The sequence below is a fragment of the Protopterus annectens genome, chromosome 4.part0, assembly GCF_019279795.1.
Source record: "Protopterus annectens isolate FY-2018-M chromosome 4.part0, PAN1.0, whole genome shotgun sequence".
Taxonomy (NCBI): Eukaryota; Metazoa; Chordata; order Ceratodontiformes; family Protopteridae; genus Protopterus; species Protopterus annectens.
In genome coordinates this window covers 741,168,636-741,182,812 of record NC_056733.1, presented here as the reverse complement: position 1 = coordinate 741,182,812, position 14,177 = coordinate 741,168,636, and the positions used below count along the sequence as shown (strand labels likewise).

Below are 14,177 nucleotides of genomic sequence, written 5' to 3'. Positions count from 1 at the left end.
CTCCAAAAAGTAGAAGCTGTTCTTTAATTCACTGTAAAAAGTCAAGCAAAATCCAGAATGTACAAATGTGCTAAAAAGATATATAAAATCCATTATCTCCATAGGTGCTTTTGTCTGACATTCAGAGACTTTATCAAGATAATAAAAGCCACGTAATTGTTTAAATATCCCCTGCCCACCTTCTTCATCCAGTAGAAGCTAAGAGTATATGGTAATGTTAGTGACACTAACTTTTTCTTAGTTCCAGAAACATTATAAAAAAACATTTACATGTAAAATATATATATATATATATTTATGTAGAATAATACTTACTCATTTTTCTTTTTTTATAAAATAATATAAAATAAATTTGAGTCCCAAATTGTTCAAAATGGATTTGTTTGAACATGTATACCTCATTGTCCCTGAAAGAAACTCCTAATAGAATTCATATTTAACATTTAAGCTGCTATGGCAATCAGGTGTACACAGTCTGTGTCTATAATTGGTTGAAACACAAGACTATCTGTGAATGAAACTGACTGACCCTTACTGCTTGATTTATAGCCAAGCAGTCAATTTGAATTGGCAAAGCTGGTGTGAGTAAAACAAGCTGCAGTGTATTACTGTGACTATTATTTTTATTTGATCAAAATTTGACGTCTGACATGTATGTATAGTCATTAAAAGTTGCTAGAATGTGTGTGTACTAAGACAGTCTGTGGATGAAACGGACTGACCCTAGCAACTGTTTCATCACACACAAATGGCCATTGACCTGTCATAATATAGCCTCATTCCATTCCACTTAGCCGCATTCAGTCAGTTCTGCAGCTCTTACTTGCTTTGAAGTCACCACCTGCCACTTGATATAGTTGCTGTTTTGCTTCTTTCAGTTTTATTTGTCTGTGTAGTGGGTTCTTTAATGAAAAAGTGTATAGGAAATGTCAAGTACTCTGTTCAGAAAAGGGAGGTGGGAAGAGAAAAATGGCTGACTGCCTTTAACATTTGAAACAAACCCAATCACTGTTGTATTTTACCTTCTGTTTTTTTTTTCTTTCAGCTGCACAGCTTGGAAAGAGAGTGGCAGTTCTTGATTATGTGGACCCTTCTCCTCAAGGTAATCTATTTTTCTTTGCCTGTATGAATGCACTGGTTACATGTGAATTTGTGTGTGTGTGTCTCTCTCTCTGTCATATACATATATATATATATATATATATATATATATATATATATGTATATATATGTGTATATATATATATATATATATATATATATATATATATATATAGTGTGTATATATAATTAATAAATATACACTGTACATATTATTTAAAGCAGGAAAGGAATGCAGATTCATATCCTTCACTTGTCAGACTTGAGACTGGCAGGTACTTAGCCCAAAAGCTTTTGGCTTTTCCCGGTTAGGGGTCGCCACAGCGGAACTCCCGTCCGCTAATGATCGGCAGTAGATTTTTACGTACCAAGTTGCCAGCCCTGACGTTCAACCTTCAAAGAAGGTACGCCCATTCATGCATGTCTCCACACACAAGATGCTCTAGCTGAGAATCGAACAGGACAACGTCTTATTGGGAGGCGACAACGCTACCGCAGCACCACAAGTAATATTTTCTCAGGCCATTTTAGCCCCTCCCCTTTAACCACAACGCACAGTGTCTGAAGACCAAACTCTACATCTTTTCAACCATGCAAGCAGTCAGCAGTTCTGAAATATGCCCAGGCTATTTGGGCATTTTTTTATAGTTCCTAGTGGGTCTTTTCTTTTATTGTTGAGCTTGAGAATGTTTCCTTGATTTACATTCAGGGGCAGAACATTTTTCCTGTCAGAAGAGATATTTAATCATAATCCCCTCCCTTCTTTTGGTGCTATTTTGAATTATGACGATCCTTTTCTTAATTAGATTGTTGCCCCTAACTCGTTCTTGATACAAGTTTCACTTTATAATTAAAGTTACTTTGGAAAGAGAAGTTTGCTGGGCAGTTGTTCAGGGTGTCTACTGTTACTTTCCTCTTTTTAATTTGCACTTCAAAAAAAATGACAGCCACTGATAAGTATATTGCTATTAGAAATTTTATGTTTTTTCCCCTAGTACACTGACAACTAATTTTTTTCTGGTAGTTGTGTGAAACCTGATGTTTTCCAGTCAGTGCCCTTTATTGTAAAGCTGCAGTTTCTTTCTTGGACAACTAGCCAGTTAAGCAGTTCCTTCTGCAACCTGATATGTTTCAGTCTCTCTTTCACAAGTCTGAGATTACTTCATGCTGCATTTTGTTTTCCTGCTAAGGCTTTCAGTATTATTTTTTTATGCAGATGGCTCTCTTTAGTGCCTGCTTTTTAATATAGTCTTAATCTGCAGTGTCTATGTTGGTTAATATTTCTTGGCTGTATATGTTCATTGGTCTTTCCATAGGAAATGGCTGCTTCCTTCTGTTACCCAAGCTTATTGCAAATTTGTTTTTATGCTAAGGCTTGTAGCCATGTTATACCCTAACTTTTTTTTTTTCTGATCTGACATCCCCTTTAAAGAGTGAATCTGTGTTGGTTGATAGTTTTGTACTAATCTGTTCGCTTAGTAATCTGATGTGTGTCAGTGACATTGCATTTACTGCTGTTACATGTTACTATTTCTTGGATTGCTATATTTTTCCTTCACTCTGGCTTGTCTGGCAGATGTTTCTGGCATGATCTTGTATTTACTACCACTCCCACAGTTATCTTGGTCCTTCTCATAAGCCCTGCTCTGCCTCAGTGTCATGAGTTGATTTTTCCAAGTGCCTTTTCTTTGTTCTGGGTCAGCAGCTTTGTTTTTTGATTGTTTCCTTGAAACTTTTAAGGTCAGTGATGATTTTGTATACTCTTTTTCTGTGGTTCTTTTAAGCTAGTGGTTTGCTCCTGGTCCTCTTGCCAGTCCTGTTTCAGCTGCATTGACATTTGGATCCTTTACACCTGTCGTTGGCATTATTGAAGTTTTTCAGGTTCAGTCCCTTTCTCAGGGATGATGCCTTCCTATATTAACGATTTCTCCTGTGTCTTTGTATCTTAGGCTTTGGTGGGTCCCTTCAGAACTGACCCTTACTTTCTTAAGATTGACTTCCAAAGTGTTCCTCAACTTCATTCAGTCCCTGATATCTCATCATCTGCATTTATCTTCAGGAGTCAGCCTTGTCCACAAGGATGGACCTCAGTTCAGTCTATTTCATGCCCACCTCCCCAGCCTGGAGTCTGCATGTTTGATTTCAACACCATGAACTTCTGCTTCTCTCATCCCTTGATCTCTTTGGGACTGCAGTTTCCTTCAAGGTCGGTTTTTGCCTCCGTGGAATGAAACTTGATCCACAGGGCCTTTTATCTTTTTCTTGTCAACCATGGCATCCTCTCAAGGTTGACCTGTTTCCATGGAGGTGGGCCTTGTGAGCTACATGGTCAACCTTGATTTCATCTGTGTAATAGGGCCAGTTGTGACTGCTATTCTCCTGTTGATCTTGATGCTTTCTGAGGCTAACTATGCTTTCCTATTTGTTGCTGTTCAGTCTGAGGTATTGCAGAGGTTCCTTTCTTACTATGTTTCTCCTTTTCTTGGCTAGTGTTCCATCGTACCAGAGGTTACTTATGACTAGGCCTCTCACCACATGTGCATTTAGTTCCTTCTGCTGCCTTTAAGTTATTTTTGAAATTCTGGGTCAACAGCTGTTAAAACCCGGACATCCTTTTCAGACTTGATTGATGGTTTGGGGGCAATTTTGATTTTAACCCTGAGTTTCTTTCCTTTCTGTGCCAGAAGGACTTCTTTCTTTGGTATATAGTAATTTATGGCACAGATTTTAGGACCTTCAGATACCTTTCCCTTAAAGATCTTAGCTAGGGGGAGAGATATTTAGGCATTTATTTCATTCTGCCCTTGTATTGGTGCCTTGATACTCAGAACACTGAAAATGTAGGTGTCAACTTTCCAGTAATTTTAGATTTGTTGGTTTACTGGGATCTGGCATCTTTAGCGGTAAGGTTGGCATTCCTGTTGTGTCTTGTACTTGCCATCTTTTTGTACCTCTCTGCTCCAGCATAGCAGTATTACAGAACATACCTACGAGTACCTGATCTACCTTGTGAGTTAGCCTCAATAAGCTATTTCTGCGTAGAGTTGGTTGTGAATTCCTTTTGAACCTTTTTGTTGTAACATTCTCCATTTGGGTAACATTTAGTTGTGGAACAAGATGTGATTTATTTGAGACTGACTGTCTTCTAAAATGGTCCTTGAGACTATAACTATTAATAAGGGCAGATGTTGGTATGTTCAGATGATCCTGTATGTGACTTTATTTGCATTTTTTTTTTTTTGTTTTTAAAGAGTGATTAAAGCTTTTACCCTCTCTAGGACCTTGTTTTTTCCCTAATACAGGGACTTGAGAGGCTGTTTGGAGCCTAATGACCATGTTAGAGCCTTGCTTAGGGTTCTAATGCAGGGTCTTCATGGGTGATCACTTTGCTTAGGACCTAGTGCAGGAGTCTGATGCAGTATTTTCTGAGCCAATAACTTTGTTCACATATGTCTCAGACTTTAACGTCTCTCATGAAGATGGGTCCCAGATCAAGTGTTTCTTCTGTCCTGACCTTGTGCTTAGTCAGTAGAATTCTGTGCAACTGACATTTGTTTGGGGCCCAAGGGAGGCAAGATAGTCTCTTCTGCACTGAAGGTGTTCTATGTCTGCCATGGTCTTCATCTGATTTGCCTTCTTTATATGGAGACTCCCTTGCCATATCCCTTGATCCTTTCTATAGGCGTGTATTTATATGTCCATAGGGGATGCTGCTCCTGTCTTCCCTCAGGGCAGTTCCATAAAGGTGGAATACACAATAGCTTCCCTAATCTCTGCTTATACCTTCCTTCAGGAAATATTCGGCTGTCTGCATGTTTCCTATTCCATCAGCTGCTCAGACATATTGTAGCCTATTTGTTTATTTTTGGAAAGAAATGACATCAATGGCCTAGATGTCTTCTTTTGTAACATCTTTTTTCTTCCAAGGCCATTTGATTATGACCTTTTACTCAAGTCTGTCTTGACTGTGGTCTTTGCAGGGACCTAACCCATTGTCTGCCTAGTCTACTGCTAGGGGCATTTGTTAATGTGCATATGCATTTACATCTGTTTCAGACATCACCATCAGGCTTGCACAAGGAGATCCTGCACCAGTTTGGCAGTTATACCAGCTTTTAGGTATTTTTATTTGGACAGTGGGCCAGTATCAACCTTTTGAATGCTCTTTGTTCTTGCAGCTTTCCTCTCTAACTCTAGTAGTGTTTCTTTGTACCGAAAGCAGTTTTTCAGTCACCTCATCTGTTTTTTCAAGCATGCTACTTTCCCGTTGTAAAGTTTCAGATGGGAGGCTAATCCTTTTCCCTTGTGATCTAGTTTCTGTCGTCTGACTGGCTCAAGGTTGTATCTGGTTGTGCTGTATATCCTTATCCAATATGCACATTCACTGCCTCGTTGCAGGGTCTGGCTGACTATTACCATTCTGTGCTTTTTGATGCAGTACCTGGTTGTGGTGGATGTTTTTGCATCACATACATCCTTGTAGTTCCCCTTGTTGATCCAATTGACATTTCTTCCTCCGAGACTTCAGAATTTCTTGACCTTTTGGAAGACCTTTTCCTTTCATCTGAGGGTCTAGTTTCTATCTCCTGACAGTTGCAAAAGCATTTCCAATCCCCTTTCAGGAGTTACAGCCATGGTGTTGAATTCCTAGCCGTGTCTGTCTCTGTCTCTTTTGTAGTACCCCTTCCTTTAGCCATGAAAGACTTCCTCACACCTATAGCATTCCTTCTGAGAATCTGTAACCTTGGTCTACTTTTTCTATAAACTGCTTGGTAGTAAATATGCAGCTTTAGTCTCCCAGAGAACCTTGCATTGCTTGAGCTCATATGTCTTTTATTGCCCTGTGTCAGTATATTCCTGTGACTTTATGGACCTTGTGGCTGTAGTCACTAAGTGGGCATCTTCTGCACCTTTGATTATTCCACTACTGGGTAGCGTCATATGAGCGTGATCTGTTCAGGAGTACACCCTTTTCATGGCTCTCCCCTCTGTAATTTCTCCTAGGAGCAGTTAGTTTGGGACTTTGTTATACTGGGGAAGGATACAAAATTATCAGTGTCCGATATGAAAATTAAGTACTTACAGTAATGATAGCTGTACGCTGGCAGTTTCATCTCCTTCACCATTTCCTTCCTCCTTCCACTGGGATTTTGGGTTAGAGAAGGCTGTTTTTCTTTTGGCTTCTTTTTCCTTTCTATTCTGTTCTCTGTCCTAGTGGGCTTCAGAGATGTGGAGTTTGGTCCTTGGGCATTGTGCATTGTGGTTAAAGGGGAGGGGCTAGGATGGCCTTAGAAAGTTTTATGAGCAGGGCTTAGATGCCAGTATAGATCTGTCATTACTGTTAGTATGTAACTTTTGTTTTCATATCATTTAGAAGTACATTACAGCAGCATACTAGTGTCTTAATTGTACTTGGCTAAAAACTGACACAATAAAGTCTCTGCCTGAGCAAATTAGCCAGGTTAATTCCTTTTTCTGATGGGCTTGCAACTGTGTTTAAACAATTGGCTTACATATAGTAGCCTGTTATGCATTGGAGTGGCCAGTGTAGCCACTGTATGAGACATTTCATTAAGATCTGAGTGGTATTTGAGGATTTTTTACACAACAGTATACATCTGTTTGCGTAGGCAGTGCTTCTATGCCCATATTAGAATGGTGCCGTAATCTTTAGTTACTTGTGGCACTGTTTAGCCTTTTAAGTAGTCTGTACTTTGTTTTGTTGAATGCAAGAAGTAGGACTTTAATTACCTGATATCTGTACTTAACACTTGTCTTCCCCCCTTGTTTTTTTTTATTTTTTATTAATATAGTGTGTGTGCGCCCGCATACACATATATAATACACATTTTATATGTATATGTGTGTGTGTGTATGTGCATATGTGTATATATATATATATATATATATATATATATATATATATATATATATATATATATATATACGCACACACACATATATATATATATATATATATATATATATATCTATACATATACATGTGTGTGTGTGTGTGTAATATATATATATATCACACACACACACACACACACACACACACACGTGTAGTGTGTGCATATATAATATATGAATACATAACTTGTGTATATGTATAATGGGAGTATGCATGTATGTGTGTGCGTGTACATGAGTATGTGTATATAAACAGGATGTATATCTATTCATCAGTACACCTTATATTGAGAATTGATATAGCAAAACACAAAATCTCAAAAACAAAGGGTTTCATTGAATCCATTGATACCCTTCCAGCCAAGTAAATACCCCTAAAACAGTGTTTTTGCAGGAGAGCCTGCCCCCTGCTGCTTGTATATACCAACTCTGGGATCATACAGTAGTGGAGGAAGAGAAGAAATTTCCTTACTTTATCAAAACATATGTTTTTATTATATTTTTTATCGTGTTTTATCATTTACAAAGTGTGCAACTCTTTATCCAAATGTACCTTTTTAAAATTTAAATACATATTTTTATTGTCTTGTTTTATCATTTACAAAATATGCAATTTGTGTGTTAAATTTCCCACATTTATTAATTCCAGTAGTGGCTACAGCTACATAGCTGTATGTGTTATGAATGTACAAGCATATATATGAGCATATTTGTGTACAGCACATCCTAAATCTATCCCTACTGACCTGCATAGTACAGAGAGATGTATTATTTTGAAAAGGTATAATGGCCATCCACCATGTGTTGATTCATATTTTTGGCCATGGTATGGAGTCGACATTGCTCTTGTGACCCAACACCCCCACCTTGACTAGAATGTAAATTATCCACTCTTTGAAGTAGTATGTTGACTGAATACCTATCAGTCAGCATTCACTGAACATAACAGCACAAGGATGCATCAAGTAGTTTGCAGAAAGCATGCTAATTTGCAAAATTTGTAACATTGTGCTTACAGATGGTCAGAATATGCCTTTTTATGAGCAGTTTCTTTAAGAAAGAAATTTCAGATAGCCAACCATATAAGTTGTAAATGTTTGTTATGTTGTCTTATCTCGCTTTCATTCTTACTTGGATGGGTTCGAAGCTGTTCCTCTGCTCCAACTTGGCCAAATACACAGCTGGAATAAAAGGCAATTATCTAATTGGGTGTGGTTTTATGTAAAAGGACTGGGTTATGGAAATGGCATTCTTCTGAAGAAGTCCCTTCAGCAGGGAAGAAAGCGCTAAACCAGTATGTGTTTGATGTATATTAAAGCTGCCATTGGTTCCGACCAGCTGGTGTGAAGTATTTTTGGACACAGCTGGAAGTCTCAAACTTGGCTCGTGGCAGGTATGTATCCCATGATGCAGTGGTGCAACTCTCCAGATCTCATTTGACGCTTTGAGGTTGGATGTGCTGCTCTTGGCCGTGGCGAAGTTTTTGAGGTTTTTTTGTCTTTTTTCACTTAGCTTAAAATTTTAGGATTCTTACATTTATAGTGTTTTTGTAGAATTAGATAGTTAGATTTAGCGTGTAGCTTACTTTATCTCTTTCTGCTGTTGGGCCGTCATTTTTTTCACAGGCCTCATTGTATCCCGTAGTTGTTGTAGTGATGTGATGTTTAGTATACTATTGCATTTAGTTAGTAAGTTGGTCATTTAGCTCATTTAAATTAGAGAGCTAATCGCCCATTTTAGTTAGAGGGCTGGTAATATTAGTTGCCTTTGTAATCCTTTTGGGAACTTTCTCTATCAAGTCTAAAGACTCTAGAGAGAAAGGGCATAAGCCTTCGGGCTTTAAGAAATATCAGAAATGTACATAGAAAATGTCAATCACAGACGAACATTTTATTTACATATACTGTCTAGGGGCTATTCATTTACAGGAGGATTGTACTTTCTGCCACTCCTTTAGTGCACGCATGTTACAGGAGAGGAGAAGCAAATTGATTCTCAAGAGTCTCTTAAAGCTGGCCTTTGATTAAGCTGTGCAGAGTGCTGCTGCTTCTTCGTCCTCTTCCTCTTCAAAGAAGGACAAACCATCCAAAAAGCCATCACCTGTCTCTTCGGCTCAGTCGGAGCCTCCAGAAAAATTGTCAAAACTTTCTAAACCATCTGCCTCCTTGGCTCCACAGTCCTTGGAAACGCTGGAAGTCATCATTATCGACGAGCCTGTTTTTTCGGAACCACAAGATACCATGTCTCAGAACCGGCCCATTGACATTCTGCCGGTCTCAAATACTTTTGAGATCTCCCATTTTGGAGAGATCTCGTTGTCTTTCTCTGTCCTTCAGGTCCACTAGGAGCCTATCTGATGATGACTTGAAACAGATGGTGCGCAGACTCCCGAAGTTGCCGGCAATGGCCAAATTGTTCTGTGCTCAGACCCATCAGGTCTCTGAGCCTCCAAAGACTATTGCATCCACTTTTGTTCCTCCTCTGAGCCAAGCTGGATCCTCGGAGCCAGAGTGCCTGGTACTACTTAGAACCATCGGTTCTGGGACCCCCTTTGGATTACGGAACCAACATCTGCTCTGACATGCTCTGTACTATCTGGAGTGTCTGGGAGCCGACGTTCTCCGGCCGGCCCCAGGGGATGCTCTGGCCCGAATTTCTTCGGTTTCTAGTCTACCCCTCGGTGCGTCAGTTCAGTAGAGCTCAGCTCCCACATTGGCCTCTGAGTCAATCTCCCTGGAGCCAGGGATGTCCTCCATTTTCTCAGAGCTGGGGACATCTCGGAACCAGTAGGATTTAGTTTCAAGCTGATGAAGTGTGTGCTGTCCTCTGCAGCTCTACATAGGGATACTGGCATTCGTCCCCCCAAGGCACCGGCTACTATCTCAGCACCACCCCATCCACAGGACAGCAGAGATCCAGAGCCTCAGGATCCCCCATTGGGTGAACCCCTTTCTTCGAGGCCTCCCCAGTATACCCTTCTGAGGAGCCCCCTTGGAAGAGAACTTGTAAGGGGAAACACATAGACTCCCCTGATGAGTCTGTCACCTCAGATACTGACCTCAAGGAGTCAGAAGGGTCCCTACGGTCATCCTCTGAGATATTATTTGCAGATATCCTGGAGATCCAGTGAGAGGCAGCTGGAAAACCATGACCTCTTCTGATTAGGAGTCAGTGTACCTGAAGGGCTTTGAATCTCCGTCTTCAGCCTCCTGTGTGTCTCCGCCTTTTGAAGTCAGTCAAAAGGCATGGGAGTCAACTGACACTATGGAGCCAGTCCCTCAGAGGCCAAACAAGTTTTTGTCAGCCCCTACCGGAAAAGATTTTCTCACAAAAGGTGTACCTGTAGATTCTATGGTGGCGGTAGCAGCCACCAAGAAGGAACTTTCCGAGACATCCTCGTCTGTTCATCCTCCGAACAAAGATTCTCGAACGATGGAGAGATATGGGAAGTGTGTCTTTCTGTCAGCGACTTTTACACTCCGATCACTGAACTAACTCACTCACTTTACAAGGCTACAAAAAGATCTGAAAGAGCTAGGAGATGCTCTACAAGATACATTAGCTGCAGGGGTGAATGAGAGTCTCCTCCCAGCTATCCACCTTAAATTCTATCATTAACTCCTCTATGAGACTGCTATCTTATGCAGCGGATGGCGCGAGCAGGGCAGCAGGTTCAGGAGTTTCCTTGAGGAGACGCTCCTGGATGCGCTTGTGCAATTTTGCGGAGCCCTTTAAATTTACCTTTACTAACGTCCCCTTTGATGGTTCCTCACTCTTTGGACCCAGAGTAAAAGACACACTCACCAGATGCGAGCAGGAAGAGAAAACTCTCTCTGACTGAGTACATTTTTCCATACCTTACCCTAAAGGTCAGAAGAGTGAGAAAATGTGGTTTAAAAGATCCCAGGGAGCTTTCCAAGACGCAAGAGGTGAATCCTTCCCAAGGGCCAGAGGGGGAGGTAACAATTGTAGATATCGTCATAGAGGCAGAGGAGGTCCGTAAAACCAGGGCGAACATGATTCCTTTCACGGACATAGGTTCATTGGTTCATACTAGGCTATCTGCCCTGAGGCAATTATAAGCCTAGCCCGATTCTGTATGGCTTACAACACCCCTTGATTTGAGTATACTGTGCCCTTTTTAAGGTTTAGTTTACTGTGCCTCTGTCTAATAGTGACATGGGAGTAATCCCTGGGACAAACCTACGATCCCCCATCCACCTATCGAGATTCTTCTTGAAGAGTTTCAGTGAGGTGCTTTGCCTCACATGAACTGGAATTCTATTCCAGAGCGAAGGGAGCCTCTGGGTTATGAACCTGTCCCTCCAGCAAGTTCTGTTTATTTCTGTGCTGAGGTTCAAGTCCTCGGCGTATGGCTCTAAGGGATTTAGATTTACTGAGGTGGAGCATGTCCATTAATTCTGGATTTGACATAGCTTTGTATGTCAGGCATAGATCGCCCCGAAGTAGGCGGTATGCAACTGAGTAGAGCTGGAGTTCTTTTAACCGAGCAGCATATGGCATCTGTTTGAGACCCTTGATCCTCTTGGTGAGATACTTTTGGGTTCTTTCTAATTGCTGCAGGTGTCTGGTAAGGTACATCCCAAAAGGGGCATTGTATTCTATGATGGGCCTGATGAGGGATGAATAAAGGCACGATTACCTCTCTTGATCTAGATGTGAAACCCTTCGTGATGAGGTGGGCTATGTAGAAGGTCTTTCTAACCACTTTGGCAATGTGGTTTTCAAAGGAGAGATTGCTGTCAACTTGGGTCCCCAGGTCCCTATTAACTTTCTCTGTACTTAATGGGTTTCCGCCTATGTGGTAATTTGTGGGCACATTGTTTTTGCCAAAGGGTATGACTATACATTTTTTGGCATTTAGCTTTAAACCATGGCGCTGGCACCAGTTATCTGTCTCTGTGAGACCTTTTTGAAGGATGTTTGTGTCAGCTGGAGTGTTGATTATGGCGCCCAGTTTGCAGTCGTCTGCGAACTTGGTGAGCCGTAGTCCTCCCACATTTGCCTGTACCTCGGAAAAGTATATACCGAACAAGAGTGGTCCCAGGACAGAACCCTGTGGAATGCCACTTGTGACTGGTTTCGAGTCTAACATGGCTCCAGCAACTCTCACTCTGTGGGTTCTGTCTTTGAGCCAGTTTGCGACCCATTTTGTGACATAGGGGTTTATATTTAAGCTGGATAGCTTATCTATGATGCCCGAGTGGGGTATTGTGTCAAATGCCTTTGCAAGGTCCAGATAGGCTGTGTGGACTACCTTCCCTTCATCTATGGCTTTGGTGACTGTTTCGAAGAAGTCAACCAGGTTCAAAAGGCAGGATCTGCCCTTGACAAAGCCGAACTGGGTAGGATCTAGTGTCTGTAGGTCCCCAATGTCTTTGTTTATGAGCTCCATGATGATCCTCTCCATAGCCTTGCAGACTAAGCTAGTCAGGCTTATGGGGCGATAGTTTCCAGGGTCTGTAGAGGCTCCACCTTTGTGTGGAGTGGGACCACTGTTGCTTTACGCCATTCTGTGGGCACATATCCTGTAGTGAGGCTGAGATTGTATAGCTGTTTTATTTGAGGGATTAGTTCCTCTTGGAGTTCATGTAGGACGCAACCTGGGACGCCATCTGGTCCCATGGAAGCAGTGTTTTTTGCTTTGGAGAGGGCAGCCTTCACCTGAGCATTAGAGATGTTTGGGAGGCAGCCCTCTGCCTGGGATAGATACTTGCTCTTTTGGGGGGGAGGGGGTGGAGAAGTTTGCACTGAACCTGTCTGCCAGGATATTGGCTATGTCTGTGGGTTCAGTGTATTTTTTGTCGTTTAGAATCAACTCAGAACAAGTCTGGGAGTTGCATCCCAGGTTTCTAACATAACTGAAAAAAGCCCTATGATTGTCTTTGGTGTCCTGTGCAATTTTTCTCTCGAAGCTGGCCTTGGAGGATTTTATGAGGGATCGTAATTTTTTGCTTGTACTGATCAGAGATGCCTTCCCTATTAGGGATTTTGCTCCATCATGTAGTAGCTTCCTCCTTCTGTTGTACAGTTTATTTATGGCAGGGGTCCACCAGACTGGACGCCTGCCTTTGGAGGATTGGGTCTTGGTTTTGTTTGGGATAGCATGATCCATGCATTCCTGGAGATGTCCGTAGAATGCGTTTATATAGGATTCTGCAGTTTGGGCCATAGTTTCCACTGGCCCTGGGCCTTGAAGGATTCCACTTCAGTTTTGAGAAGTGAGAAGTTCGCTTTTGAGAAGTTTTTCACTGTGGTTTTCTGGGTTGGGGTGGGGTCGGATGTGGGCATCCAGTGAAATTAATTTATGGTCTGATCTTACCAATGAGGGATATACTTCTGGTGTGGAGCATAGAGTCCCCATGTTGGTAATGATCAGGTCTAGTATGTTGTCCCCTCTTGTGGGAGTGGTGACTAGTTGTTCCATAACATTTGAGTTTATAATTTCCAGGAACCTTTGGGCTAAGGTGCTGGGGCTTGAGTAGTGCTCCCAGTCAATGTTTGGGTAGTTGACGTCACCCAATATAATGGTGTTCGGAGAGATCTTCATGTTCTCCAATGTTTTCAGGAAAGCCGAGTGGGATTCCTGACTTTGAGAGGGTGGTCTGTAGGATGCTATAAACTGAAAAGCAGTCTTGCCTACTGTTAGTTGCACATGAATGGTCTCCGATACTTCGTGCAATGCCACTAACCTGGATGTGTGGATATCCTTGATAAATATGGAAACTCCCCCTCCTTTTGTGGTTCGGTCCGGGTTTTGGGTATGAAAAGCATGATATGAGGTATAGCCTGGTAGTGCTGGGGTGCTCTCTGGAGCCTTGAACCAGGTTTCTGTTACTGCACAGATATCAATGTTCTCCATACTGAGGAGAGCTTCGAGTGCATGCATCTTGAGGTTAAGACTTCTGGCATTTAGCAGCATTACCCTTAGTTTCTTGTTCCTTGTGCTGTCTATGGGGGTGGGTTTGACCTTTGAGCCTTGCCTAAAAAAGCCACTATGGGGGTGGCAAGAGCCTTTGCCAATATCTGAAAGCCCAGTGGTGACAGGTGCAAGCCATCCCTAGCGAAGCAACGTGGCTTGTCGAGCATGTCATCCCAGGCTGACAGTCACTGGATCCCCTTTGAATGACACCAAAATT

At 41.7% G+C, this 14,177-nt stretch overlaps 1 protein-coding gene across 1 annotated transcript in view; it reads left to right on the top strand.

The window, feature by feature from the left end:
* Positions 1-14,177, top strand: part of TXNRD2 (thioredoxin reductase 2) — a 1,479,392-nt gene that overhangs the window by 144,447 nt on the left and 1,320,768 nt on the right. The window contains exon 3 of the mRNA XM_044068698.1: positions 1,046-1,102. Within this exon, the coding sequence (XP_043924633.1) occupies positions 1,046-1,102 (57 nt within the window). The remainder of the gene's footprint in view (positions 1-1,045; positions 1,103-14,177) is intronic.